The 27,759-nt window shown below is 44.4% G+C and overlaps 2 protein-coding genes and 4 non-coding genes across 6 annotated transcripts in view; 3 read left to right on the plus strand and 3 right to left on the minus strand.

Annotated features, from left to right (window-relative positions):
- The first annotated feature begins 236 nt into the window (after positions 1 to 236).
- On the plus strand, positions 237 to 309 carry trnaa-agc (transfer RNA alanine (anticodon AGC)). The gene has a single exon. It is a non-coding gene; the product is annotated as a tRNA-Ala (tRNA).
- Positions 310 to 985: 676 nt separating this feature from the next.
- Positions 986 to 1,073, plus strand: trnay-gua (transfer RNA tyrosine (anticodon GUA)). Its single transcript is given in 2 exon segments — positions 986 to 1,022; positions 1,038 to 1,073. It is a non-coding gene; the product is annotated as a tRNA-Tyr (tRNA).
- Positions 1,074 to 1,238: 165 nt separating this feature from the next.
- Positions 1,239 to 1,311, minus strand: trnaa-agc (transfer RNA alanine (anticodon AGC)). Its single transcript has one exon. It is a non-coding gene; the product is annotated as a tRNA-Ala (tRNA).
- Positions 1,312 to 1,496: 185 nt separating this feature from the next.
- trnay-gua (transfer RNA tyrosine (anticodon GUA)) lies at positions 1,497 to 1,584 on the minus strand. Its single transcript is given in 2 exon segments — positions 1,497 to 1,532; positions 1,548 to 1,584. It is a non-coding gene; the product is annotated as a tRNA-Tyr (tRNA).
- A 2,743-nt stretch (positions 1,585 to 4,327) lies between these two features.
- Positions 4,328 to 16,904, minus strand: mcm4 (minichromosome maintenance complex component 4). The gene is made up of 17 exons (XM_088918175.1): positions 16,853 to 16,904; positions 16,063 to 16,135; positions 14,340 to 14,501; positions 13,872 to 14,035; positions 13,680 to 13,781; positions 13,170 to 13,265; positions 12,970 to 13,065; positions 12,492 to 12,630; positions 12,057 to 12,277; positions 11,730 to 11,850; positions 11,031 to 11,290; positions 8,885 to 9,250; positions 7,843 to 7,970; positions 7,414 to 7,621; positions 6,762 to 6,990; positions 5,666 to 5,799; positions 4,328 to 4,905 (listed from the first exon to the last, which is right to left on the minus strand). The coding sequence occupies exons 2-17, from the start codon at positions 16,127 to 16,129 to the stop codon at positions 4,813 to 4,815; spliced, it is 2,586 nt and encodes an 861-aa protein (XP_088774301.1). The 5' UTR covers positions 16,130 to 16,135; positions 16,853 to 16,904; the 3' UTR covers positions 4,328 to 4,812.
- Positions 16,905 to 17,677: 773 nt separating this feature from the next.
- The window catches only part of prkdc (protein kinase, DNA-activated, catalytic subunit), a 67,384-nt gene continuing 57,302 nt past the window's right edge, over positions 17,678 to 27,759 (plus strand). Inside the window, exons 1-13 of the mRNA XM_088919280.1 lie at positions 17,678 to 17,858; positions 18,351 to 18,427; positions 18,534 to 18,638; positions 19,148 to 19,222; positions 19,990 to 20,098; positions 21,345 to 21,457; positions 22,477 to 22,576; positions 23,037 to 23,092; positions 23,178 to 23,208; positions 23,490 to 23,647; positions 24,338 to 24,484; positions 25,239 to 25,403; positions 26,496 to 26,664. Of these exons, the coding sequence (XP_088775406.1) occupies positions 17,705 to 17,858; positions 18,351 to 18,427; positions 18,534 to 18,638; positions 19,148 to 19,222; positions 19,990 to 20,098; positions 21,345 to 21,457; positions 22,477 to 22,576; positions 23,037 to 23,092; positions 23,178 to 23,208; positions 23,490 to 23,647; positions 24,338 to 24,484; positions 25,239 to 25,403; positions 26,496 to 26,664 (1,459 nt within the window). The 5' untranslated portion in view covers positions 17,678 to 17,704. The remainder of the gene's footprint in view (positions 17,859 to 18,350; positions 18,428 to 18,533; positions 18,639 to 19,147; positions 19,223 to 19,989; positions 20,099 to 21,344; positions 21,458 to 22,476; positions 22,577 to 23,036; positions 23,093 to 23,177; positions 23,209 to 23,489; positions 23,648 to 24,337; positions 24,485 to 25,238; positions 25,404 to 26,495; positions 26,665 to 27,759) is intronic.

A 27,759-nucleotide genomic window follows, 5' to 3' on the forward strand; every position in this document is an offset into this window, starting at 1 on the left:
ATAATGTATTAACACAGCAGCCTGTATATCGATGTGTCCTGGCGATGTGCTCCTGTTTATTTCTGATTTTATATCTTGCCTATGTCATCTGAATTGTAAGACCTGAGATGACTTCTGCAAAGCAAATGTAACCAAGTGCTACGGTTTAAAGCCTCTCAAAACTTTAAGTATGCAACTTTATATATATAAATGGTTGTACGTTTTTAATGATACATCACAAATCACCAAGAAGAGCAGGGGAATTAGCTCAAATGGTAGAGCGCTCGCTTAGCATGCGAGAGGTAGCGGGATCGATGCCCGCATTCTCCAAACTTTTGCTTATGGATAGAAATATGCTCAGGGCACATGGAGTAAAAGGAAGACAGTTCCCCGAGTGTTAGAATTAGTAACCATTTTCTTGTTTTTCGGCAAAGGCGAAACGAAATTTCGCCGAAGGCGCAGCTCGGGAAAGACTCCTTCACCCCCTCCCCTGCGATTTTTCACCCAACGCCACGAACGTGCAGTTGGGATGTTTGTGTGCTGTGCTTTCGTTCGTGTTTGAAGTCTGGAGCTCTTTAGTTGTGAACAATAACAGCGGGGAACTCATCAAGATGTCAGAGAGAGAGGGCTAGAGGAACGAAGGGTGAACAAAACCCTGTGTTATAACCCCCATGTGTGTGTTAACGGCGTGTTATTGACAATCATTTGCAAGGGTAATCATATTCCTGGTAATTTAATGTAACAAAAACACGTTCTGGAGAAGGCGAACCGTACCACTAAAAAAAAAATTCACATAAAGTGGATGAATGTCCGGTATTAGACGGGGCTGTATAGTCAGACTGCTGGATAAGTAATAAATGCTTAAGGAAATACCTTGACTAAACACATTCTCCTCGTACGTAATTTATTAAAGACGTTGTTGTGGCGGTAGTCTGTCCTCTCACTGGAACCTTGCAGACCGGAAGCGCGCAATTACTTCCTGTGCAGGGCAAGAGCGTGTTGTGCCCCTTCGATAGCTCAGTTGGTAGAGCGGAGGACTGTAGTGGTAAAACCCGGTTATCCTTAGGTCGCTGGTTCGAATCCGGCTCGAAGGAGGTGAATTCCTTTTTTTTCTTCGCTTCAATTCGAGCTGCATTTTATGTACATTAGAATGTATACATTTCACTGAAACAATGATACAGTATTTAATGATATTCCCATCATGGTGATATTCCGAATGATACTGCCAACGTTGTCGTAAAAAAAGTAAATGCATAACTTGGAGAATGCGGGCATCGATCCCGCTACCTCTCGCATGCTAAGCGAGCGCTCTACCATTTGAGCTAATTCCCCTTCCCAGGCATCACTTTAAAAAAATACTTCATTAGAGACTATAAAATTATTTTTTTTAAAATCAATTCGTTGATTCATAACTAGTTAACAACAATTCATCTAAGAGGGATGATTTGGATTGTAAAAAAAAACTGTAGAGGGGACATTTTGAATTTCGATCCTGATGAAGGAGAGCAAAACGTCTGTCCTTCGAGCCGGATTCGAACCAGCGACCTAAGGATAACCAGGTTTTACCACTACAGTCCTCCGCTCTACCAACTGAGCTATCGAAGGGGCACAACACACTTCTGCTCAAGTATGTATAAATAAGTACATACATAAATAGTCTGAGTATGTATAAATATTACGGATTTCATTCGCCCTAGTACGCGAATCAAGAAATGGGTGTTTAATTCATCACATTCAAAAGGGTTTAAAAGTTTGTTGCCCAATTCAATTTTAAATGATTTTTTTAAACTAAGGACCACGTAAGGTTTTTTTTTTGGGGGGGGAAGTGTTTAATCCGATGAACGTTGCGAGGAACAGAGTCTTCCACCAAACGTAATATAGTAAATGAGAAACGACTCGACTCATTTTTTCCAGAAAATGTGTGTCAGCAAAAATAGACAAGATAGCACCCGAAGCCGGTCCAACTGTCTACCTATCCCTTAGCAGATAGCCGCTTCTCCACGAAGTACAGCGCACAAGTCGAGGTACAGATATCGGATATTGGGGTACCACCCCTGATGGTGTTTTCCAGTAATATTTTTTAACCTTGTTCACGGAAATGTATTGCTTTTGTACTGCTTTCATTGGTGAAGAGACACCAGTTTCCAAATTACCGCTGGTACAACACGACAGCCCATATTCCTATTTTAAGGAATTAGTTTCAAGATCGATAGAATTTAACATTAAAAAACAAAATTGAAAGCACGAGCATAATAATATAATGATCATAGACTTTACATTTCTATTCATTTTTAAAGTACAAAGCAGAAGGTGTTTCCCATTTCTTAAATATACGATTAAAAGTGTTCAAATACCATGTATTCATTGTTGGTTATTTTGTAAATATGTGAAGCATTTTAAAAATAAATTCTCCTTGATAGTAAACAAGCCGATCCACCTGCTAGCTTGAACAGCTCTCAGACCCGTGATTGGCTAAACCCCAGAAAAGGTCGGGCCGCGATTGGGTGAAGAGTGAGAATCGACACTCTGATTGGGTAAAGCGCCACAGCGGAAGTTCCGGGAACATGTAGATGCATAGGTGATGGATGTTCTTCTTGGTCCAATACTGTAGCCCCGGTTATCCGTGTGTGCTGTATGGACACGCTTGATATACAGTAACACATCCATTGGTTTCCAATTACTAATCAATCTAAGAGAAGTCCCACTGAGGTCAACACTGAATTGCATGTCACGACAGGAGTGCGCGCATCATCGACCACATCGCGATACACATTGCGACTGGCGCATCACTGTCATGGCGCCACTGTCGCAACATTAAGCCCATATATCGCGATATGACATACCCCCGACAAAACGCCCACCACCATGTCGCAACATGGAGTCCACATATCGCGATATGACAAACACCCCCACGCCCATGTCGCGACATGAAGCCCGCATATCGCGATATGACATCCCCCCGGCAAAAATGCCCCTCACCGTGTCGCGACATGAAAGGTTCTATATCGCGATATGACCGGCACGACCAAAACGCCCAACCCCCATATCGCGACATAGAGTCCATAAATTGCGATATGACAATAACTGTCAAGCCCATGTCGCGACATGAAAGGCCCTGTATCGCGATATGACATACCCCGACAAAATGCATGGACATGGAATCCATATGTTGCGATAGGACATACCCTGACAGGTTATGCTGACCCCATGTTGAGACACAAAGTCCATATATCGCGACACGTCCTATCTGGGTATATCATGTCCTGATATGAGACCTTTGTTGTGACAGCAGTGCCAGGGTGGCATGGAAGCAAGGCGCCAGTCGTGATATACACCACCGCGACATATATGGGGTCCCCTATCATGACATGCTGCGGAGGTCTTGTCGCTAAAGTATCCCACAGTTATGCATTTGGCAACAGCGTGTCACGGTAGGGAAAGGAAAGGAAAACGTGCCTAACGAATGAGACCGGTTTGGTTTCCTACGACATTGTAGGGGGGCTGAGTGACGTCACGACCCTGAAACGTATATCTCGGAAACGAAAGCAGCACAAACTCTACTTTTAACAGCACAAACCGGGAAATTTGGCCAGGACGCCGGGGTAACACCCCAGCTCTTTTCAAGAAACACTCTGGGATAGTGATGCACAGGTTGACTCACACCCACGGGTCGGGCGGGCTCGGGTTAAAAAAAAAATTAGATTGGGTCGGACCGGTGCGGCTTCGTTTCTCACAACCGCGGGTCAAAAAAACAAGCCGACCCGCGCATGACTACTCTGGGATTTTTTCATGACCAGAGAACGTCAGGCCATCGGTTTTACGTCTCATCCGTAGGACGGCGCCTTTCCTTTCAAATGTGAGAACGAGCTGCTTAATAAATATCGAGTAGGGAGCTGCGTCAGCATGCGTTTATTCCATGCTGAAAAGGAAAGACACACCGTTTCGGCTGTGGAGCTTTCTTCCGGTCAGAAAAAGATTAAAAATGTTATGTTGCACATTAAGGGCGCCTCCTCGGCGGCCGCCTAGTTCACCTAAGAACTTATTGAATTACTGTGTATGTTGACTGTATTGATTCGCAACATCATCCAAATACTGGTTTTACCCACCATGATAAATGAACAGTTCGATTAATATGCATATATGTGAAAAACTAGTAGTAATAGTAGTAGAACCAAATCAATAAAGTTTTAATGAACGAGGAGTATTCCTCAACACAAGCCACTATTGTACTCACAGATACATAAAAGCATTTAACGCAATTCATTTCGCACTTGGCGGATGTTCAGAATGAGTCTAATCACAGCAGAATTTATAATTGCTCACCTGTTTTCAGTATGAGAAGCCAAACTTTCTTGGAAAAGTTTTATTTAATTTTATTTTTAACCTATGATTCATTTAACAACACAGACTTATTACATTAATAGAAGTGAAACACCAGAAAAGTTAAACACGTTGAAGACAATAAGGAAAGAGCATTGTAATATAATAACATTTGTTCCCCTAATCACACTTTACAGAGGATGACTGGGCTTCAAGAAAGAAAACATTTTTTCCAAGGGGGGGGGGGGGGGAGGAAAACATGGAATTCAGCTATCCTGCAAACAAGAATTTTATTCCTTATGACAAATGCAAGTGAAATACAAAAATGTATTTTATTTACAACATCTTTCTTGCTGTATATTCACAACGGTGGCCAAGCTAGACATGAAAAGACAATCCGCAACGATTCCGAAACTATTTGGAAAAACAAAATTGAGACAGGTCAAAATTTGTATTTGTAATTGGTTAGAAAAAGCAGTAACCATTACTGCTGCGTGTGGCAAAACTAAACATTTAGAGCAGTCGGACAGTTTTTCCGGTGACAGTCAAAAAGTCCTCATCAGCCAAAGCACGAAGGGCTTCGTCAAACATATCTTTGGTAATGGCCTGCAAGAGAAATGAGAAGATAAGATTTTTATTGTCCCCTGAGGGAATTTTTTTATGGACACCCAGGACTCCCTGTACATTTAAATAGAATGCAAAAAAAAAAGAAAAACATTGCACATGACTCTATTGCACATGTACAGTATAAAACATACTATGTAACATTTATAACACATCACAAAATATATTGCACTCAAGTGGGTTGGAAAGAGTCAAAATTGTGTTTATCCTTGACATTTGGATCTCAAACTCTGATGACCAAGTTTCTTTGTTTCTTCCAAATTGTGAAGGACTGCTGAAACCCGCTGACTTGTTTCTCATCTTACGCATTCACATTTCCTTTTTGTTAATGTGTTCAACATGATGTTTAATGGATGGTTTGTTGTTTTATGCCTTTTACCTGCCTGCAAAGCACACTTCCCATCTGGGGCAACAAAGGAAGTACTTTTCTTGAAGGACAAATAACCTTAGATCCCATTTGGTTTTGATTGCTTAAACAGACCCTCAGCAGACGGGTAGAGGTTAAAATTGTCTAGTGCACAATCTTTGGCAGTGTGACATCACGCGTCTCCTCGTCTTGAAAATCTGGCTCAGTGGCCCCCCGTTCCCCTTTTAGGAGTGAGCTCCCACTCTCTGGATGTTCCCTTATTTTGTTTCTTGCATTATCGAATAGTCTTAAACTCTGAAAGCCTTAATGGAAGGGAAACGGTGTGCTGTGTGAATAATCAAGGCATAAGCAGTTCCAGCAGTTAGAGTAACTTACAACATCAGACTGTCCACGGAGATCATCAAACAGCTGCTGGTATTTCATGGCTGGGGTCTTGCCCTTGGACTGGATGAGCTTCTTCAAAACCTGAGCAAGCTCCTCCTTGCGTTTCCGGGCTGTCGCACTCATCCCTTCCAGGGAAGAGCAAAAAGAAAAGTTAAGAGGTCCAACAAGCTTAAATTTCTCTTTACCAAGACGTGGACATGTTAAAGGATCGTTCCATGATATTTCTGTATACACTCATACCCTGAGCAGACGAACCTTCGCTAATGGGAACATAAAGAATTTGTAACTTGCAATCCGTTACAAGAACGGACTTTTCCCTCATCTGAACGCCCGAGTTCGGAAGTGACCGACTTTGGCCGAGAGCCTTCTGCGGACATTTGAATTTGGCGCCACCGAACAGCTGCTTCTGCGCGGGCGCAAGGCATTATGGTTAAGGGTGCCACGAGGCTGCAGCACTTTATTTACCATTGCAATTAAAGCTTGTGCTCTCATTTTCAAAGTGTTTCTTCTGTTTGTTTTGTAGTTGTTTATTATGGGCCCTAAAACATATTTTATTTAATTCTGAGTAGGTTTTTTTGTTTTCCTGTCAATTTCTTTAGCGTAATAGTTGACAACACTATGAACATCGATTGGATAACAGATTGGATAGCGATCTTACTATGAAAGAATGAAAAATCTAAATATCATTAATTATTTTACAACTATAGGTGGCATATTTGAGTAGAACTGTGTTGTTCACTGAGCTTGCTTTAATGGTCTGTATGGTATTATACATTTAGGGTGGTTTTTGAGTGAATTTATCTTCGGTTTGGAATGGGGTAGAATTTTCCTCATAAGAAATAATGGAATTTTTATTTTCGATTTATGATCTCCCACCCTCCGAACAGATTTTCAAGAACGAATTAGGTTTGGAAACCGAGGTATGAGTGAATTTAGTTTAGAGAGAAAAAAAATCAGACAAAAAGCAAGGCAAAAGAAAACGCCTAAAAACTTAGCTTAACTACTGGATAAAAGAAAACAAATCAGAACCTGGCCTTTTCTTACTCTGGTGTTTTACGGGTTCCTACCAATGGCCTTAAAGCCGTACCTGTAGTCAGAATGGAGATGTCCACAAAGCCGGTCCTGGGGTCCGTGGCCGACTGCTTCAGAGCCTCACGGTGAAGCCTCTTGGCCTCCTCCACGTCGATGGTTTCCACCACCTCCGAGAAGCGCACCTTGGCGTGGGCTTCGGCCAGCCTGATCAGGGACTCCAGCTGGCGAGGGTAGGCCGAGACCATGCCCCTGCCGCTGCCTATCTTCCTCATGTCCACGTAGGCCTGCAAAAGAACACAGGCCTGCTTTCAACTGCGACGGACGGAGTCAAGAAAAAGGCATAGGAACTTGGAAACAAGAATTCGACTGGGCCTCCCAAGTTGCTCAACCGGCAAAGACGCTCGGTCATGTCTCTAGCCGACCGCGACAAGCATTTCCCAGACAGCCGATTGGCCAAGTGTTGCTGGGGGCAGGAGAGGGGATTGTGGGACATGCCTGTCCTCCAATCAGTGCTGTTCCTCTGGTTAAGGACTAGAGTATCTGGGAGGTGTTAAATGACTGACTCAAAGGCAGCTGGGTAGGCAGACTTCTCCAACATTTCCTAATTCTCTCCTGCATGCGGTCGCAGGGATGTGACTAACACTCCAAATGCAGGTGGGTAAAACAAAAATAGTTCTGAATGGTGGGGAAAAAAACCTAAGATTTACCTCAATGAGGGCCTGGCTGGCTTCCTCGCTGAGCCGCGGGTTAATATACGTGCGTGCGTAGGCAATGTAGTCTTTCAGCACTGCCATGTCCATGAACTCTTCCTCGATTTGCTCTTCGGTCTGGTAGTACAGCGACACCAAGTGGTGAGCCAGACGCCGGTCATAGGCATCGTCTTGGGGATCGAGCATCAGGAAGATGAGATCAAACCTGGCAAATGCATGCGCAATAGGGACAGGCTTCTGGTGAGTGCTGAACAGACATGCAGCTGTTAATCTTGGTGGTTTTGATATGCGTACAGATCAAAATGCTGAACACTGAAAAGTACTGTGCCATGCTATAAAGATAATTAAGCCAAAAGGGCAGAACTTTTTTTATTAAGGACTTCAAATGGACAGTCATCTCAACAATAGGGAGGCTTTCAAACATACCTTGATAACAGTGTGTGTGGGAGCTGGATGTTCTCAATAGTGGTCTTTTTGGGATTCCACTGAGACTCTACTGGATTAGCTGCAGCAAGGACTGATGTCCGGGCATTCAGTTGACAAATAATCCCAGCCTAGCAGAACAAAAACACACCAGTTTAATATTTTCCTAAATACCGGAACTTCATGGATAGTTACAGCTCCCATCAAGTTGCATTTTCACAGGTAAAGTAAGTGTGTCTTAGGCACCTTTTAAAACAGCTGCCACTAGGGTTAAAATCAAAGACCGTAACAAGAACAAAAACACGTGGATGTTAAGTGGGAAGGGTAATCTATACAGTAAAATCAACACCCAGGCTGTCTGGAAAAATATAACAGGCCATTATGAACAAGCTTCTAGAAAAAACTGATCGGTCCTAAGGCTAGCCAGCAGCTGTAACACTCTGCAGCTCACTGAAGCTCAGCAGGTATGAGCCTGATCAGTACCTGGATGGGAGACCTTCTGGGAAAAACTGAGGTTCCTGCAAGAATAGAAGTCAGTGGGACCAGTAGGGGGCGCTCACCTTGCAATCTGTGTGGGTCCTAATGCCCCAGTACAGTGACAGTGTATCACTGTGTATCCTTTTTTACAGTATTATGTATCACTCCTGTACAAGACTATTGTCCTTCAGATGAGAGGTAAAACCAAGGTCCTGACTCTGTGATCATTAAAAATTCCAGGTTGTTTCTCGAAAAGAGTAGGGGTGTTACCCCAGTGTCCTGGCCAAATTTCCCATTGGTCCTTACTAATCATGGCCTCCTAATAATCCCCATCTCTGAACTGGCTTCATCACTCTGTTCTCCTCCCCACTGATAGCTGGTGTGTGGTGAGTGTACTGGTGCACTATGGCTGCCGTCACATCACCCAGGTGGGGCTGCACACTAGTGGTGGTGAAGGGGAGTCCCCATTACCTGTAGAGCGCTTTGAGTGGAGTGTCCAGAAAAGCGCTATATAAGTGTGAGGAACAATTGCTCTCCATCAGAGAGGTGCACAGCTCGTGGCAGGTACCTTGGCGATGGAGAGAGTCTGCTGCTCCATCACCTCGTGCAGCACCGAGCGCGTGTTGTCGCTCATCTTGTCGAACTCGTCGATGCAGCAGATGCCGTTGTCGCTCAGCACGAGGGCGCCGGTCTGCAGCACCAGCTGGCGGGTCTCGGGGTCCTTGGTGACGTAGGCCGTGAGCCCCACTGCGCTGGAGCCCTTGCCCGAGGTGTACTGCCCGCGGGGCACCAGGTTGAAGACGTACTGCAGCAGCTGGGACTTGCTGGTGCCGGGGTCTCCACACAGCAGGATGTTGACCTCGGCGCGGAAGTTCCCTCTCCCGGTGTGGCTGAAGTCCTTGCGGGTGCCTCCAAACAGCTGCAGGAGAATTCCCTGGAAACAAACGATAATAAATACTCCTTACACTCACGGAATGCTTTTCCAGACTCCCCCCTAAAGAGCTTTACCAAAGTGCGCTCTCTGTTGTTGGTTTTTCAAAGGCAACTTCACATACGTCTTCAAACAGTTCACTGCAATCCACCTAGATCTGTGCTGCTTTTGGCCTTGATTCAATTCCAGCCTATCCTGTATAATTAAAGGCCGAGTACCATATTCTATTCACAGCGCACAGCTAACATCGTGGCCTCTGTTAAACACTCAGGACTTTACGAAAACTTCATTCCTCTAACTGCAGACATTGGGCTTAGCGTCATTCAGCTCACAGCTGGAGCATGTGAAGTTTGATTTTTTTCCCCCATATTTAAGCCTGGGTTATTCAGTGTCATGAGTCTCGGCTGGCTTTTAACTGGGGAAAATGAAAGCTGAAAAGATTGTTTCCACTCCTCCATGAACCTCGTAAATTACAGAGGTCCAAGGAGCAATACACCAAAAAAAAAACGGATCGCAAAAGAATGTAATTGTTTACCCACCTCCAAACAGAACAAAATAAGCAAAGGTCATGCTAGGAGGATTAACCATGTGGGAGCCTGAGTGACCACATCTTCAAGCCACTATCCTCTGACACAAGCTATTAACTGAGTCTTAAAAGCAACATGAGCACGAGAACAAACTCTTCCACATAGTGAAGAATTATTAGTAGTTTAGTTTGCACATCCTTGGCAGACTGCTGCATTTCACACTCACAAACCCCAGGATAGCTAGGAGCAAAACCACTGCCAGTGAAAACTGCTTCCTATCACATCCTCCAATTCTTCATGGGATCAGGCATTTGTAATATGGGGATGCGGAAATCATGAAGTGTCAACAATTTTTTAAAGCTTCCCACAGGGGGGAGAAGATTTAACATCCAGCTGAGGATTTTGACCGCAGCTCTGAAACAGAAATCCAGGGTGCATGCAGGTGCCTCTGTACAGGAGAGGGTCTCTGAATAAGTTCTAGGCCAGTGATCTCCAACCCTGGGAGACCTTGGTCTCTGCTGATTTTAGTTCCAACTCAGCTGTTAACGGATACATTTAATTGATGTACGTGATTACTTTAGAATTCAGTTGACCTATTTCTGCACACCTTCCTTGATTTAAAAATAGCCTACTTTTACATATTTATTGAGGGTTTATACCCTTATATCTCCCTAAACAGCTCTTATTAGAGAACAGTTTATGATGAACAGACAGGAGAGAATGGCAATGTATCAAATGCTCCAATTTAATCCGATTGTTTTTTTTTTTTACTTCTGATCCACCTGGTTACTTTTCTGCAAATATACCCCAACAAACAAAGCTCTAAAACTCAGAAACCAATACAGCGCCGACATCTTAAAAATGTACTGCTGAAGCAGCAAACGAAAATGAAACAGCCTGCGATGACACCATCTGCTTGGACAAAAAGCAGGATTTCCCAGGGGCTAGACGAACCGAAGGGCTTCCTTGTTCGTAACCCGTAAGGTCTTATTGCCAGTTTTAGTGGCTGCCAAGCTTTAGTAGTTTAGAGTCATTTGAATTCACAGGGACAGCACTGTGACAATGGCCCTCATTCTCTCTTTTACCAATTTGTAAAAGGAGTGAGAAAAAAAACACCAAGCGCAAAGGTTGGTCTGCAACCAGCTGGAACAGAAGCTAGACGAGACCGGGGATATCCCCAAGAGCGACGCTGGGTAACCACTGCTCTCAGAAAAGGCTTCTCGGGCCAGCCCCTCTGCCCGCGAGCGGCTCCCCACCTTCTTGATGTCCTCGTGCTCGTAGATGCTGGGGGCCAGGGCGGAGGAGAGCCGCTCGTAGACGTCGGGCTTGGCTGCCAGCTCCTTCAGCGTCTGCACCCGCTCCTCGGTGAAGAGCTTCTGCTCCAGCTCCTCGCCCAGCCCGTGCAGCCGCTTCTCGTCCGTCTTGCGGAAGTGGATGGCGTCGATGTGCGTCTTGTACACCGACTTCACGTTGCTCTGCCGCGGGTTCAGCCGCATGGGGACGGCCCTGTAAATGCCTGGGGAGGGCCGCGCAGGAGGACGACAAGGTCACGGAACCGCGAGACAGGGGGGCACTTCTCTACACAAAGAGTGGTGGGAGTGTGGAACATGTTGTTGAAGCGGATAACCTGGCCTCTTCCAGGAAACAGCTGGATGAAGCTCTTGGATCAATCAACAACTAACTAGCAAATGGTCTCCTCTTTGTTGTAAATCACTCTTTAAGTTCTAATAGTTTTTACTTACAAAGCCACCAAATTAAACTCCTCGTGGTTACAGACATTCTGCTTTTGCCATTCTCACAATAACAAACACCTTATAAATTTGCTTATATAAATGTGTATTTCTAAGAAGACATAAAAGGCATAGACAAACCAACAGTCTCTGGCATTCTGAAATAGGCTTACTAGGGAATCGAAGGCGTTAACAATCGAAACAATTTTAAAGAGGCCCCCCCACCTGTGATGTTCACTCTGTCTCCGGGCTGCACTTTGTCCACTAAGTCATTGTGAGCGTACAGCACAGTGGTGTGGGGCGTCTGTCCGGCTGGCATGTCCTCAGGGGACTCCTGCAGCTTGATCTGCAATCGGGGACACAAGGTTTTGGGGTTCTGGTTGAAGAGAAAGCCTATGCCGACGAACACACTGCTCCCTAGAGCAGCACGCCTCCGAGATTAAACAGGAATGGACGGACTTGGTCACGACAGAACGCGGGCATGTGACTAAGGACCTGGGCACGAAGGCACCGGAGGCAGTCGGGCATCGCCAGCCCGAAGGCACCTCTTACCATCTGCTTGTCCGAGAAGACGGAGCGATTGTGGATCAGCGCCAAGCTGTGGGTGGTGTTGCAGTTGCGGCACACGGCGGGCTCGGCGATGCGCCCGCGGTCCACCTCCACCCGCGTGCTGAAGGCGCACACCTGGCACCTGAAGAAAGCCTCCTGCATCTCGGGGATCAGCTGGGAGGTGCGGATCACCATACCGCTGATCGTGATCAGCTGGTCGATATCTAGAAGCAACACAGAAACCCCGTCAAAGCCCCTGGAGAAGAAGATCACTTCCCACAGCGTTTTTTTTTTAAACAGACTCTGACAAAGCAATCGCTTCAGATGTGAAGAGACGTGCACAACTTGATGTTTTGTTAATACGGAATCATCGGGTTTTTCTTGAACGACAAGCCAAGTTTTCAGCTGTAGCTGTGCGCTGTGAAGCGAGCCTCTTACCCTCTGGATTGAGACTCCTCATGTTCTTGGTTTTCTGAGCGTTGTAGGGCCGCACCTGAATCTGGTATTCCAAAATGGAGTCCGGGAAGCGCTCAAAGAAGGTCTCGTTCACAGCCATGTCAAAAGTAGGAATCACTTCCTGTGTCAAAGGGGTTAAACAATCTCGATCAATTCCAACCTTTTTTTTTTATAGTGCTGATCTCAAATCTCAATATTCCCCTTTTTAAACTGCTGATCTCCAAGGCAAACTGGCAAAACCCTAGCACTGTTTTAGAAACATACGGATCTTAAAAGCAGGTAGCTAAATCCGTTCAAAAAACTAAAACAAAGGTCATCTTATAAACCTGTGGCTACTGCAGAAGGTGAGCAAGAACTAGGAAATTTAATTCCGCCCAGAGACAATCATTCTGTTACTACAAGAAGAACAAGGGGCGTCCAAAGAGCAGTGGGGGCTCCATGCGCAGGGGGAGGGGGTTACCTGTGGATAGCAGACCAGCTGCCTGTACAAGTCCGCATCAAAGGACTGCAGGTGCGCACAGTTCACATTCAGCACCGGCTCTCCCACCACGTTGATCTTTGAGGGGAAAGAAAAACACAAAGCGCACAAGCCATCAGGTTGCAGGGCATCCACAGCGGACATCGAACGACAGCTCCCGCTCTCGTCCGTTCGGGTCTCACCTCTTCCAGTTTCTGCATGTAGAGGGGCTCATTTAAATCCAGGCCTGCATTTTCATCCTCTCGGGATGTCGGGTCAATAAAGCGCTGCAGGAACCTCTAAGATCACAACAAAACACTTCCGTCAAAACCGCAATCTGACGCTTTGATGAAGCCGTTTTTTACAGAAAAAAAACTCCAAGACAGATCAACACAGAAAAAGTCAGCAAAGATTTAGTGCGTTGTTGCTCATTTAACACTGGGCCTATTTCATGATACTAGCACACCAGGTACCGAGAGGTACAGAGTGGTGAGGATGTCTTCGAAAAAGTGAAACATTAGTTTTCTGACATTCATAATAAAAAATCAATCATTTTCTTCTTCCAATTTAGAACAGTTCACCTACATTAATTAGAATTAAACCTCTGTCTTTAACTATGTAATCTAAACATTAGATGTTTTGAAGTAAAATTGCCTATCTGGCAAAGACAGGAACTTGGCACATTTTTATGAGCTTTTTAAATATGCTCCTACCTTAAACTTCTCCTTGCACGTTGCTACGTTAACATCGGTGCCCCAGATCACCAGTTTCGGCCCGACCGACTGATCGCTGACCTCTGCATCCCCACCTGCCAGCTGGAAGAGAGAAGAGCCCCTGAGATCTCACGAGCGTCCCCCGCGCGGCGTTTCATCAGAGAGAGGGGGGAGCACCAGGCCGACACCCACCTGCTCCGAATGCAGATCCACCTGACGGGCCTTCCTGACAGAGCCCAGATCGGGGCGCTGCTTGGCAGGGGTCCCCCGGATTCCGCTGCGAGGGGTGCCCTCCACTCTGGAGCTGGGGGTGCCGTAGGTGAGGGGGGAGCTCATGTCAATCTCGCTGGGCGGGGCTGCAGGACACGGATCAAACTCAATGCAAAAGGCAACCTTTTCACGCATGGCTGAGGTGACTAAAGAAACCGAGCTGCACCACTGCGTAAGGGAGGGATCAAACAGGTGACCGTAAAGTGACTTTGCTGAACCTGCTTCACCATCAGACCACACACACAAAAAAGAAACAGAATGCAGGTGTCCCGAGTCTGTCAGCAGACTGAAAATAAGGCATGTTGACTTGCATTAGGCTCCCTGCTCTCTGGGAATCCCAAGAACGGCAGTGTTCTTCGAAACGAGGAGTAGCTGTAAGGTCAGGCGTACCAGACTGTCGTGACCGCGGGGGGCTCGAGAAGAGCGGCGCGTTGTTCTCGGCCGGGCTGCCCATCTCCGTGGCCGGGGAGGAGGGCATGGCCAGCAGGTCCGAGGAGGCCTCTTCGGTCCGCCGGCGCTGCGAGGGGGGGGATCGGGGGTCCCCGCTGCGAGCTGAGCACAAAAGGATCACTTCCTACAGCAGCTGGACTCCACACAACACTAAACACCACAAGGCACACCTGCAGCTTCCTGCCTGGGACCAGGCCAGAATCATGTCACACTTAGAGGGCAACTGCAGTCCCGGTTTCTCAGACCGCTTCGTAAATCTCGCGAACAAAATCCCTTCATACGACATTGCAAAAAAAAAAATAACAACTCCAAATTAAGCACAGGATTGTGAACTTTGTGAAGCTACTGTAAATCGCTATGCTGTCGTGCCACGGGTGCAAGTTCACACATATTGTGATGTGGCCCTTCCTGCTCACTAGTCGCTGTTAGGACTAAAGTAATGCGTATGAGTGAGTAACCACAGGTTGTGTCGCAAACATTTCACCACAGAAGTGTTCCAGCCTGATCTGCATGCGGAGTTAACAAGTAGGATTTGTCTCAAAACTGAAAGCAATATTTCTATTGGATTAAAAGAGATGTATTCACAAGCCTGCTTGTTTACAATGTCATAAGGCCGCAACACATCACTGGAAGCTTCGTTGCCTCGTTCTGAAATACAATGACAGCAATATGCACTGTGCATACCTGGAAATTTAGCCTATTTTGGAATGTTAACTGGAGGCTGCACACGTACATTTTACTATCATAGTGGCTTGAAATGCACTCATCAATGCTGATTCTAACCCAGAAATATAAAAATAGCGTTGCAGTTCCCCTTAGTGTGATTATAGAGACAGTACTGATGAGGCAGTCACTGAGGCTGTTACAGGGCTCTTGGGTCCAGGGCTCAGGTCTGGGCTAGGTCTCTGCTTCAGTCTCCCAGCATCATGCCGACAGGCTGGTTGGCTGTGCTCATTTGCCCAGTCCTCTTCCCCCAGTCACCAGCCCTGTCTGGCCATCCCTAACACAGATCAGGCCTCTTCCTGGAGAGCCCGTGTCTCTTTAAAGCGCCAGCGCCTGAAGAGCTGGTATAACCTTAAACAAGTCCCATTAAGCCAGTAAGGAGCGGATGAAGGTGTATTGAGAGGCGAGCTGGAGTGACACAGCAGCCCTGCAGGACCAGGACTGCCCACTCCTGGCTCCCAAGAACTCCAGAGAGAGCTGATGATGAAGCGATGAGGACAGCTCGGTTTAACAAACACTCATGCATTTGATCCACCCAGAGACACGAAAAGGTAAAAGGTTATATACCTTGTATACAACTGTGAAGAAACTGAACACTAAAGCCTGCCTGGCATGAGTGTGGAAGGTCGATGCCCAAGGTTTAGAAATGGCATTTTAGCAATGGTGTACCTGCCCTGCAATTACCCCAGAACACTGAGCAAGGGCACAGATTTCACATCAGAAAACCACACAACGACAGCAAGGTCTGCAGTTCTTTTGTCTCTTTCAAGGAATTAACGCATGGCATAAAAATAAGTGATTTTCACGCTGCCACTGGAGGTCACTGCGGACCCGGCAAGATTGAATTCTAACTAAAGATTAAAATCAAACTAAAAAAAAAACCTAATCCTTCAGCAAGAAAAAAAAAGGAACAGGCTACTCCCCCAACCCAGTAACTCACGAGTCGGCGGATTGCTGCCTCGTCCGCGCTTGCCTCGGCGACTCGGGGTGGACGCTGGTGATGACATCCTTAACTACCGGCAGAAAAAAGAAACAAGCACACGACCTCGTTGAGCTGTAAGATCTCAACACATCCTGCAGCGCCAAGCGAGCACCACACAATATGTACACGGCAGTCCGGTTACCCCCGAGAGCAAAATAATCAATCCTTAAAGCGTTTACATAAATACAATTGGGTACTTTCACCTTTTAATTAAAAAAAAATCAAGAAAAAAAAAGAATAAAGGTCAAATTATACTTAACATTACAGTAAAAGTTCAAAAAGGTTTAATTTTTTAAATTATAACTTTTAAAAAACCACATGCATTCTATCATTTCACAGTATTTCAAATCCACAAAGCGGAACCAAGATGGCTTTCCCTAAAATTATATCCTGAGCTACCGATTGAGAATTCTGGTAAGCAATCGCTTCAGACTCCTGTAATCAGTGTCTTGCCAGCTATATAAATTATATCAAGCAGACACTAAAAGCATTTTTCCGTGCTCCGCTTGACCAACTTCTCCGGCAGCAATGGCCCTGAACCGGACTGATTCTGCAACAACAGGCAGTCCCACATGGACTCCGACTTAAACTTTCGCATTTTCCTAATATAAAGTAATATAAAGCCAGTATACTTCTAACTAATATCAATACCTACACTAAGAAATTACGGCGTAATAACCCAAACAATCCTTATGTTGATTCTCTTTTAATCCAGAAAACAAGATATATCTAAAAATAAAAGCCTCACCTTTCTCAGTACAGCCTGTCTTCTGCAAAACCCAAAGCATCAGAGTTGGCGCGAAACCCCCCAGCTGACAGGATTTCGCGCGGTTTTTACACCAATAGCACTATACCACCAAGGTCAGGGTCTCTGCATGTTTTTTGCGGGGGGGGGGTACGATGTTTCCGACTGCGTGGCGTTTAGATGTTTTAAAATAAAACATCAAAAAATGAATATATATATAAATTATAAAACTTCATTAACACAACGGAAAATATAAAATATTTAGAAAAATATCAAAAGTCTCAGAATAATCAAACAGTTATAAATAAGCACCCCTACTCCTGGCTTTAGCTTGCAAAAGCCGACCATTCCGCGGCAAAAATGGAATATACCATTAGCATTATTTTATCGGCGTCTATGAATTATAAAATATACTTTTCAGTAACAGATAATGTCTTTAAATAGAGAGTTTTACTAAAAACAAATGATGATTGTATCTTTTTAAATGTTACGACTTTTAGATATGTAGATCAGTGCACCCCCATTTTTCCATTGTTTTGGTTTCTTGGTAACTGCTGACACCAAAGATTGAACCAATAATTCGGGGGAGGGGTTAAGACACAACTAAATAGTTTTATTCATGGAACTGGGTCTTAAAAATTCGCGGAGAATTTATTATAAGAAATTTAAAAATATTGTGAAGGGACCCGACACATTTACTGAGGTATGTCAGAAACGTTCGTGTGAAAGTACTCGAATTCCCTTCATGAGAGTTGGTCCATTCCCGGAAGTTAATCCGCACACGTGATTGGATTACGCTGTTGACGGCAGTTGCGCTCCTGCAGCTTCTGCAGGTGGGCTTATGCAGTTGTAGGCATGGCTGGTAGCGGCGGCGGGATTCAGGGCTATCTGCAGAAACTGCACTCGCTCTGCGGTGCAGGAGAAACAAAGCAAACTGCCCTTGAGTGCCACAACGTAATTGGTAATCTGGGGCAGGAGTGCCTGGTTGTAAGAAATGAAAACGAGCTGGGTGGGTATTAAATGAACAAAAGTCACGTCCTATTTTCACGACCTTAATATTTAATAAAGTTTAACTGTCTATAATAGTGTGCCTTATTTAACAGAAATAAATAGATTATCGAGCTGCAGCAAAGGTTTTGTGGGGACCAATCCACTATTGTATATGAAGAGTAGGAAGGGATTCTCGCCTCTTTGAACTACAATGGCTTCAGGGGCTCTAATAATAACAACAGGAAGCCATCAGTGATGCGCAGAAATGTCGTAGATTTTATGTTTTATGTCAGTAATTACACCTTATGCTATTAATTTTATTTAATGATTTTCATCAATTTCCCTACGGGATTAATAAAGTATTATCTATCTATCTAATCTAGTGATGTCTTGCGCTGATACATAAATTGCGATGCATTAAAATTAAATATCAGGTTCTACACCTTAAACAACTGAGGAATGAACTTGCACGTTTCAAGAAAAAAAAAACTTCATTTTTTCTCCTCCAAAGTTTTACGGACATCATTGCTATTTTCTAAAGAAGACGGGTTGTTGAGTTTTCTTCGGAAATCCCTCAACAGCGAAGATGTAAGTTACTCAGTTTCCCCACGCACCGGTTATACAGATGTTTACTGATTGCAAGATTGTGCTCAATGAGGGTTTACTGTTGGACAAATACCTTTGCTTTTCCCAGTTTCGCGACGTGAGAGAGGAGGTTTTGAAACTTCTGTCCACGTTCCTCCAGAGGATCACACAGAGTGTCAAAGGGTGGGAGAGGAACTATGCCGTGGATATCAAGGTGGTATAAACTGGCAAAATTCTTTCTTTACCCAAATGTATCTTAAACATCTATAAAGACATGTAAATGTGAGCATGGCACCTCAAAAGCAGAAGAATATGTCTTTGATGAAGTGGAAAAAGACTGCTTTGGCTTACTGTGTTTAGAAGCATTGTATTATTTGCACTGCATGCAGTTCCTGGAATGATGAATGATGCAGGAGACTTCAGCTGTAGAGTAGAGCTCTCCATTCCTTCTGCTCGAGAGCCCAATCCAATGTTTCACTGGTGGCCCTTAAGGTGTTTTGCACGTAAGCTTTGAGCTCACATTTACCGGAAACTTGTTTAATAAATGTCTGTTTTATCAAGTAGTGAGCCATTGATCCACTCTTTAATATCTGAAAGTTATTATTGTCGTAAATATGGAGTTTTGTTCAATCTGATCTAATTCGACAAACTTTCAGCTGCTTCTGTTGATCATACAGTGGAATAAATGTCTTACTTTATTTCTGTTTCTCCCTGATTTACCAGGAAACCTGTCTTGTTGTGTACACTAAGGACAAGGCTGCAAAATGCAGAGTTCCAGCTTTGAGTCTTCTGATCCAGGTAGACATATATCTGGAACAAGAGTGAAACACTGTAAAGTATAACTAATACAAAATTTTATTTTTTTGATATTTTTAAAAAAACATTTATAGATCATACATTCCTTCTAATCTAACTGGGCTTATGATTCCACATTCAAACAAATACACGCTCTCTGTAGCAGCAAAGTTTGGTGGTCTTGAGGAGCTAGAGAGAAACTTCCAACACCCTCCGCAGTGCCAATAATCCCCAGATCTAAATTTTGTTACAAGTTGGGGGACCCATTGAATATGTGCAGTTCAGTCTCGCACACCACCCTTAGCGCAGCCTCAAGTGCAGGAGATCCTGCTGGAAGCCCTGGGTAAAAATGTCAGCACCTTGAGGATCATGTAGCATGTCGTACTGGATGCCTAGAAGCCTTTTCAACTGGCTGTTTGAAGACCATGATCAGCATTAAGAAGTGGAAAAGGTGTGTAGAAGGGTCTAGTTTTCATTGCAGACGTACCATCAAACACAGCCCAACCCAGTGGTCAGCTGGTATGTTTCAAGACAAGTTCCTTGGGCCCAAGTAGTTTAAATGCACATGAGCACCCAAAAGAGTGATAGAACTCTTCCAAAAAGTTTCCTTTTTTTTTAGGTGTGGAAAAGAGATGCACTGAAGTTTAGTGTATCGCCAACATGTTTCAGGGTTACAGTTTAATTGTTCCAAAAGGCAGCTTATAAGTTTTTCTTTGGAAACCTTTGTGCTTTGTAGTTACAGAGGCCTGTGTGTTTCTTGTTTTGTGTAGTTGCTTCATGGTACCAAGAGTTCCGGCGTGGCTCAAGACTTCAGAGTTGGAGACATGTTCAATAAATTCTATGGAGAGCTCTCTCAGAAGAGTCGCATACCAGACACAGGTGGGTCAGAGAGCCCATCGACCCTTTCAGCACTGTACATGACATTCATTTAGACGAGTGGATTTCTGGAAAATAACTCCCTGACATATACGGTGGAAGATGATCTCAAAATGGTAGCGGACTGAGACATGATTTTTCGTGAAGTAGTTTCTTCCTTACAAGATGATGTTTAAATAAAGCTTAAGTAATTAGTGATTAGTGGAGACCATTGTGACGTATTTTGAATTAAGGGTACATTGGGTGCAGTCTGTCATGTAGCCCTTTATTTCTCCATGAACATAATCTAATTTTTACTTAGAAATACTTCTATGATGTTTCAGGAATATTTTATCTGATATTTTACAAAGATGATAGTGAATCCTACAATACTGGTGGGGAAATGGTTGGAGTTGTGATAAGGAAGTAAATTTAAATAGGGTTGTACTACTATTGTCTTAATTAATGTGCTCCCAGCGTAAAAAAAGCCAAATAGGTTTTATTAAGCCATGTTTAGTTTACAGTTCTATTTTAGGTATGCACTAAATTAACACAGCCCAGATTAAGAATCAGGACTCCAATTAAAAATAATAGCAAATGTGCCCGTTCACTACATTGAGAGCTGTTAAAAACACAACTGTGGCACCTGCAGGGTGTTTGCTTTGGAAAAAAAATGTATAAGGATGCAATAGCAATCTCTCTTGGGCTTCAAACTTGGGAAAGACACTCCCTTAAAACAAAAAAGGAATAATGACATAAATGAGCAAGACCCCCATCCTAATCCAGTCAGAAAGCACCACAATCAGAAAGGAACCCCATTTCCTACTTGGAAGGAGGAATGTAAGTGAAGGGTATTGCCCATATTTGACCATGAGAGTGTCCTTAGCTCTCCCATGTAGCGCATTTGACAGTCTTTGTCCTGAGAACCATGAGGCAAACTTCTGATTAAGCCACATTGTCCACCCATCCTGTATGGTTTACAGTACAGGGTCATCGGGGAGCCAAATCACAGGACACACCAGAGCTGGTTAACCTACCTGTAGGTCTTTGGACTGCAAGAGGAAACTGGAGCACCAGGAGGAAACCCACACAAACATGGGGAGAACATACAAACTCCACACAGACAGCACCCTGGGTCTGGAATTGAACTCGGGGCCCCAGCACTGCAAGGCAGCAATGCTAACCACTGCATCGCTGTGCCACCCAAGCCACGTTGTGAAAATATATATATATTTTTTTTTTATTTGTCTTCTGCATGCCCTCACTGCAGTGCTGGGAAACATCTATGAGCTGCTGGGAGTGCTGGCAGAGGTCCAGCCAAGTGACATGACTGATAACTCGGAGAAGCTGTATCGCGCCTATCTGGGAGAGCTCAAATCCCAGGTAGGATGACTCCAGTTCAGTGACGGCGCTTCTGTTTCAGTTTTATTTTTCAGTTATTTATACACAACATACTGAAACACCAAGGAAAAACTCACCGACATAATTCTTTGCAGAAACATGAAACCTTATTTGATAAACTGCTGTTTGAATTAATTCGAGAAAAAAAATGCAACAGCAATGTGTGAAGTTTCTGATGTAGCAAGCTAGCAGAAACCTCAAAACTGAACTCCCCATCTTTTCCCCTTTTGTGATGATTCTAAATCTAAAATAACATTTCTTTTATTGCAATTATAAGTGTAAGCAATTATAATTAATATTAATTATAATTAATTTTACTGACTAATTCTGGCATTGGAAGGTGAATTTCTAATTTCTAAAAAGACATTCCCCTACCGACCAGCAGGGGGCGTCCACCCTGCAGTCTGTGTGGGTCCTAATGTCCCGGTATGGTGGTGAAGACCCTATGGTTGTGGGCACCGTCTTTCGGATGAGACATTAAACCGAGGTCCTGACTCTCAGTGGTCATTAAAGATCCCTGGGCATTTCTCGATAAGAGTTATAAGAGTCCGGGCCAAATTTCTCCCCTCGGCCTTTACTGTGGCCTCCAAATTGTCCCCATGAATGATTGGCTTGCACCTGCCCTGCGATGGACTGTCCAGGGTGTACCCTGCCTTGCGCTCGTTGCTTGCCAGGTAGGCTCCGGCTTCCTGTGACACTATATGGTATAAAGTGGTTTGGCAAATGACATGACATTCCCCTACCTTGTTTTACAGTGTTAGTCAACATACAAAGGTGTGCAATGAAATTATTAACTGTATTATAGTGGTACGGCTTTAAAGCTAACTCTGGGGCTGAGGAAGAGCTCAGGAATAAGTGCTGTCATGGCTAATGCTTCTAAGACAATACAAAGACCTAAGAAAATGGTGCTGTCTGAGATATTCTAAAAAATGCTGCATGTCTTGCTTTAATGAGAATCGAAGAATATATTTTTAGATCTATTCCTAAACTTCATTTTTTAGATGACTTCCACTACAAGAGAACCGAAACTGCCTTTGGTTGCTGGATGTTTAAAGGGGATGACTGCGCTTCTGGTAAACTTTACTAAATCGATGTCTGAAGGTTTGTATTCTTATGTGTTTTAATCACCAACTTACACTGCTCTCCAGATGTATTGGGAAAGTAAAGTCCAGGCTTATTTTTGCTTTACAGTCAAAGATGATCTTTGATTGTCTTTGTGATCATGAGATTAATACGATTAATATACATTCTGTCTTTGGGTAATTATTTGCACACATTTGCTCACATTAGAACAAAAACAAACTTTAGAATCAACCCAGTGACTCCACGTGACCATAGATATCCACATTAAATATATTTTACAGACAGAAACTTGTTGCGTCACAGAACTGTTCATGTTGATGGGCACATAGAAATTATAATTGGATGACTATGAAACAAAAACAACAGTAGTGTAAAATATACAAACACTGTATGTATTCTAAATAATTAGCCTTTTCATTGTACGTTTTGAATTGCGTTTAATGAATTAATCATGATTGTAATGTTTTAATTCGTGTAGATCCAAAAACCTCGAAGGAAATATTTGATTATGCCCTGAAGTCTATCAGTCCACAGGTACGCATCTGTTTGTTGTAGTGGTTTACTAATCTTACAATGTATCTAAATATACTAACACCTCTTTCTTTTTATTTTTAAACAGACTGAATTTAAGAGATACGCTGTTCTGTTTGGTAAGATTCTGTTGTACGTTTTGAATAAATTGAATTAATGCTCCCTCTTATAGCCGGTCTGCGGGTAAATGTCTGTTTTAATATTACAGTACATGGTAAAACACTGAGCCACAAGCAAACCTTTTGTGCCATATAGTGCTTCATGCCAAATCACAGCATTTTGCAAAGAACGCATAACTAAATTACTGTGAAAATGTTAACATAATACAATATTTTAAATACATGTGTGGCGGATTACAATCCGTCGTTGCCTCACAACTAGTTTTTCTTTTTGTTTGTAGCTGGATTGAAACTGTTTGCACGACATGCCGAACAGTTCAGTAGCTGCCTCATAGACAACTACCGGTCAATATTTGAGGTCATGTCCAAGTGGTGTGGACACACCAATGCAGAGTTGAAAAGGGCAGGCCACTCTGCCCTGGAGTCCTTTCTGAAACAGGTAACCTGTTATTCTTCCCAGGTGCGTGCTGTGAATGAGAAGGTAGGAATAGATGTCGTGTATAGGGGTGGCACGGTGGTACAGAGTTTAGCATTGCTGCCTGGCAATGGACTGGGGCCCTTGGTTTATTTCGGGAATGGGGGCTCTATCTGGGTGGAGGTTGTAAATTCGCCCTGTGTTCGCATGGGTGTCCTCTGAGCACTCCACTCCCACAGCCCGGAGACATACTGGTATGTTAATTGGCTTCTGAGAAAATTGGCCCTGTTGTGAGTGTGCCTGCCATGCAGTGGACTGGCGTCCCATCCAGGGTGTATCCTGCCTTGCGCTTGTTGCTTGCAGGGATAGGCTCCGGCTCCTCCACAGCCCTGTATTGGGATTATGGGGATTAGGAAATGGATAGATGCCATGCCTAGAGACTCAAGTAGGTGGCAGCATCAGCACGCGCAGGCTGCAAAGGAACAGATAAAGGTTTATTCCATACCGAAAAGAAAAGAGACACAATGTTTCGGCTGGAGCCGTCAGGTGTCTGTTTTCTTGGTGGCATGGAATAAACCTTTACCTGTTCCGTTGCATGCCTGGAGGATGGAAAGAAGCAGTGCTGTATGGTTGTGTGGCATGACGTCACTGTACTTGTATGGCAGCAGAATGAGCTGGCTGTGTAAAAGGCCCTGAACGGTGCCTTTTCTGCAGGTGGCAGTTCTGGTGGCTGAGAATGCCGAGCTGCACAAGAGCAAGCTGAAGTTCTTCATGCAGCAGTTCTGCAGCATCATCAAGACCACCGATTCGACAAACAAGGAGCTCTCCATCGCCATCCGGGGATACGGACTCTTCGCCGCCGTACGTTTCTTCTTGTGTCTGTTGGAAAGTTTTCGTTTGGACGGGGGGCGAAGTCCGTTTTTTCTTAGGCTTTGTGAAGTTGCTGAGATATATACCGTGAGGCATTAAAATACGATCAGCGCTGTTCTGTCCAAAATAATTTGTGGAGTCTCTCTGTGTATTTGCTTAGGTTGTTAATAAAGTCAGAGATCAAAAGACTCATCACCCTTTATTTCAAAATGTGTTCATCCTGGGTAGCTGTAAAATGGGTAAATCTGCTTTTCTTTATCATTTTTGTAATGTTAAGAAAATAACGTTCTTTTTGTACATGCGAAAGTTTCCTATTTTATTAGCCTACAATAACGTATTAAAGTATGGACCATCATAACCATGTGATCTCTTATATACTGTATGTATATATATATTGGTTTTTAGTTTATTGTATACTGTAATTTGTCCTTATTTCATAGTTGACATTGGACTGTTTCCTGCTGAAGTGCTTAAAAACATGCAAATCTGGACTGGAAATTGGAGTAATTTCAATACTCCTAAAAATGTAATTTACAAAGTTTTACCTATAATAACTTAGTAATGATCATTAATCACAACGGTATGTGATTAAAATCAGCAGAAAGTATGTTTTTAAAGTCAGGTAATGGACAGGGGAGTAAGGCTCTGTTTTCCATCCGATTTGTAACCTTTCTTGCGTTTATTACCGTCCCGATTTCAGTGCTGCGCTGTGTTTAATACCGCTTTATTTTTCCTGGCGTCTCAGCCCTGTAAGGCGGTGTGCCCTCAGGATGTGGATTTCATGTACACCGAGCTCATCCAGCGCTGCAAGCAGATGTACCTGACCGAGACCGACACCGAGGACGACAACGTCTACCAGCTGCCCAGTTTCCTGGACTCCATCGCCAGCGTCCTCTTCCACCTTGACAGGGTACCTCTGGAAGCCTGCGCCGCTGTGTCTAGCTGTGTTTCTTTCTAGCTGCGGTGAAAGCACCTCCTCCGCTGGTGCTCATGTGTGTTTCTGGATGAAGTGCAGTTCAGGGATCACCACTGTGACTTCACTCTAATCATACAGTACTTCGAAGGTCAAAGACGTTTTGTACTGTTCTGCTCATCTCACTCTTTTTCCCTGTTTTATGCAGAAACCCATTTCGTGGAAAGCTTCTACAATGTTTTGGGGGGTTTAATCGTGCTAGATATGGGCAAATAGTTTAGGTTTAGGGATGGGTAGGGTTTAATCCTGCTAGATCTGTATTTTGAAGGGCAAATAGTGGTGTTTTGGGACAAGGATGTGGCTTGTGAATGACCCGACATTAAGTCATTTAATTTGATTGTGAAATATCATAGATTAAGGGCGACAGGGTGGTGCAGTGGTTGGCATTGCTGTGTAGCAGCGCTGGGGCCCTGGGTTCATTTCCGGTTGTGTGATCTTGCTGTGTTCGTGTGGGCTTCCTCTGGGTTCTCCGGTTTCCTCCCACTGTCCAAAGACATAGTGGTAGGTTACTTGGCTTTTGGGAAACTTGGCCATGGTATGCGTGTCTCTCTCTCTGTGTGTGTCTACGTGTCCCCTGTGATGGACTGTCATCCCGTAAAGAGTGTATCCTGCCTTGTACCTGTTGTTTGCCGTGTGAGGCTCTAGCTCCCCCGCAACCCTGCACTGGGTTAAGCGGTTTAGAAGATGGATGGATTGATGTAGTAGGTTAGCTATGGCAGCACTTCATATTGACAGGCTCACAGACAGTTTACCTTGAGCTCCTGTGATCCATTTTGTAAGGATTCTAACCAAAGTGAAGATTGGTAAAAGATCAACTTGGTTTCTTCTCACCCAAATTAAACTTTATTGATAACCTTAGGTGAAGATTAAAGTGAATTGAGCATGTATTGAAAGTCCTGATTGTGCTGAAGTGTTTTTCATACTGTAGCTGTGTAAATAAATGAGTAGTTTTAAGGATAGCATTTGCTCCCTCGCGGTGTCTTCTGTACATTTCCCGTCTCCGTTCACCGTGGCTGTGCCCTGTCCTAGATCCCGGAGGTGTACACGCCAGTGCTGGAGAGGCTGCTGGTGGTGCAGATCGACAGCTTCCCACAGTACAGCCAGAGGATGCAGCCGGCCTGCTGCCGCGCCATCGTCAAGGTGTTTGTTGCCATGGCGGGGAAGGGGCCGGCCCTCTGGAGCTTCATCAGCACCGTGGGTGAGTGTGACCACAGAGAAGCTCCTCACTTCACTGCCCCGAGCCCCTCTGGTCACCCAGCGTGCTACAGCTCGCTTGCTCGGTAACCGCTACGAGCTGGCAGCCGTAACATATCTTGTCTGGTGCGTCTGCGCAAGAATTTGCCCGCCCTTGGCGACATCTTGGTATTGGAAGCTTCTGCGTGGAAAAGCGAAACCGTGTAAGGCAGGGGGAGACCTGTACCTGAAAAAAAGACAGTGAAAATGTGTCAGGAGTCTGATCCCGGAAGCTAATAGGGGCTTTCCCTGAATAGCATTGGGGATGGGGGCCCTTCAGGGGAGAGCTATATCTGTGCTGCCGTTGGTTTTGGTGAACCATTAGGTGGCACTCTTACCCCCTGAACCACAATTCCCAAAACTCAATGCCCCAGGATGGTGGCTGCAGCTGATATGCTGTAGGGGGGGCTGTCCCTCAGATGAGGGACATTCAGTGAAGTATTTTCTCTCGCTTCTCTGCCTACTGTAAACTACAGTGCACTAGAACTGCTAGTGCGTAATAAAAGTGTGTCTCCTCCTATACTTAAAGTGCTTTGGAATGAGAAGTGCTCTATACAATAGGTGCAAAAAATTAAGTGTTGTTTATATTAGTTTCAGACTGGTATGGTGGGGCAGTGACTAGTATTGCTGTCTCACAGCGCTGGGGCCCTGGGTTCAGTTCTTGGGGTGCTCTCTGCTTGGCGTTTCCATGATCTTCTTGTGTTCCCATGGGTGGTGGTCAGTTAATTGGCTTTTGGGAAACCTGACCCTTGAGTGTGTGCCACTCTGACACTGAATAAGCGGTTATTGGAAGAGGCGTGATAGGAAATATTTTCTGTATGTATAGGAGAATATATTGACTCCTGGAGAAGGATCCACAGCTGAAACGTTGTGTCTCTTCTCTTTTGGAAGATATCTTTACTTGTTCCTTTGCAGCCGGCACATGCTAACACAGCTGCCTACTGTACATGAACTTCAACCCATAGGAGAATATATGTTTGGTTAACAAGTTCGTGTTTGTACAGACGTATTTCACAGTTGAGTTTCTTTAGCGCACAACTCCTTTTTAGAGTTACATTCA

The sequence above is a fragment of the Atractosteus spatula genome, chromosome 6 (assembly GCF_055471065.1).
Source record: "Atractosteus spatula isolate fAtrSpa1 chromosome 6, fAtrSpa1.hap1, whole genome shotgun sequence".
In the NCBI taxonomy this organism is placed as follows: Eukaryota; Metazoa; Chordata; class Actinopteri; order Semionotiformes; family Lepisosteidae; genus Atractosteus; species Atractosteus spatula.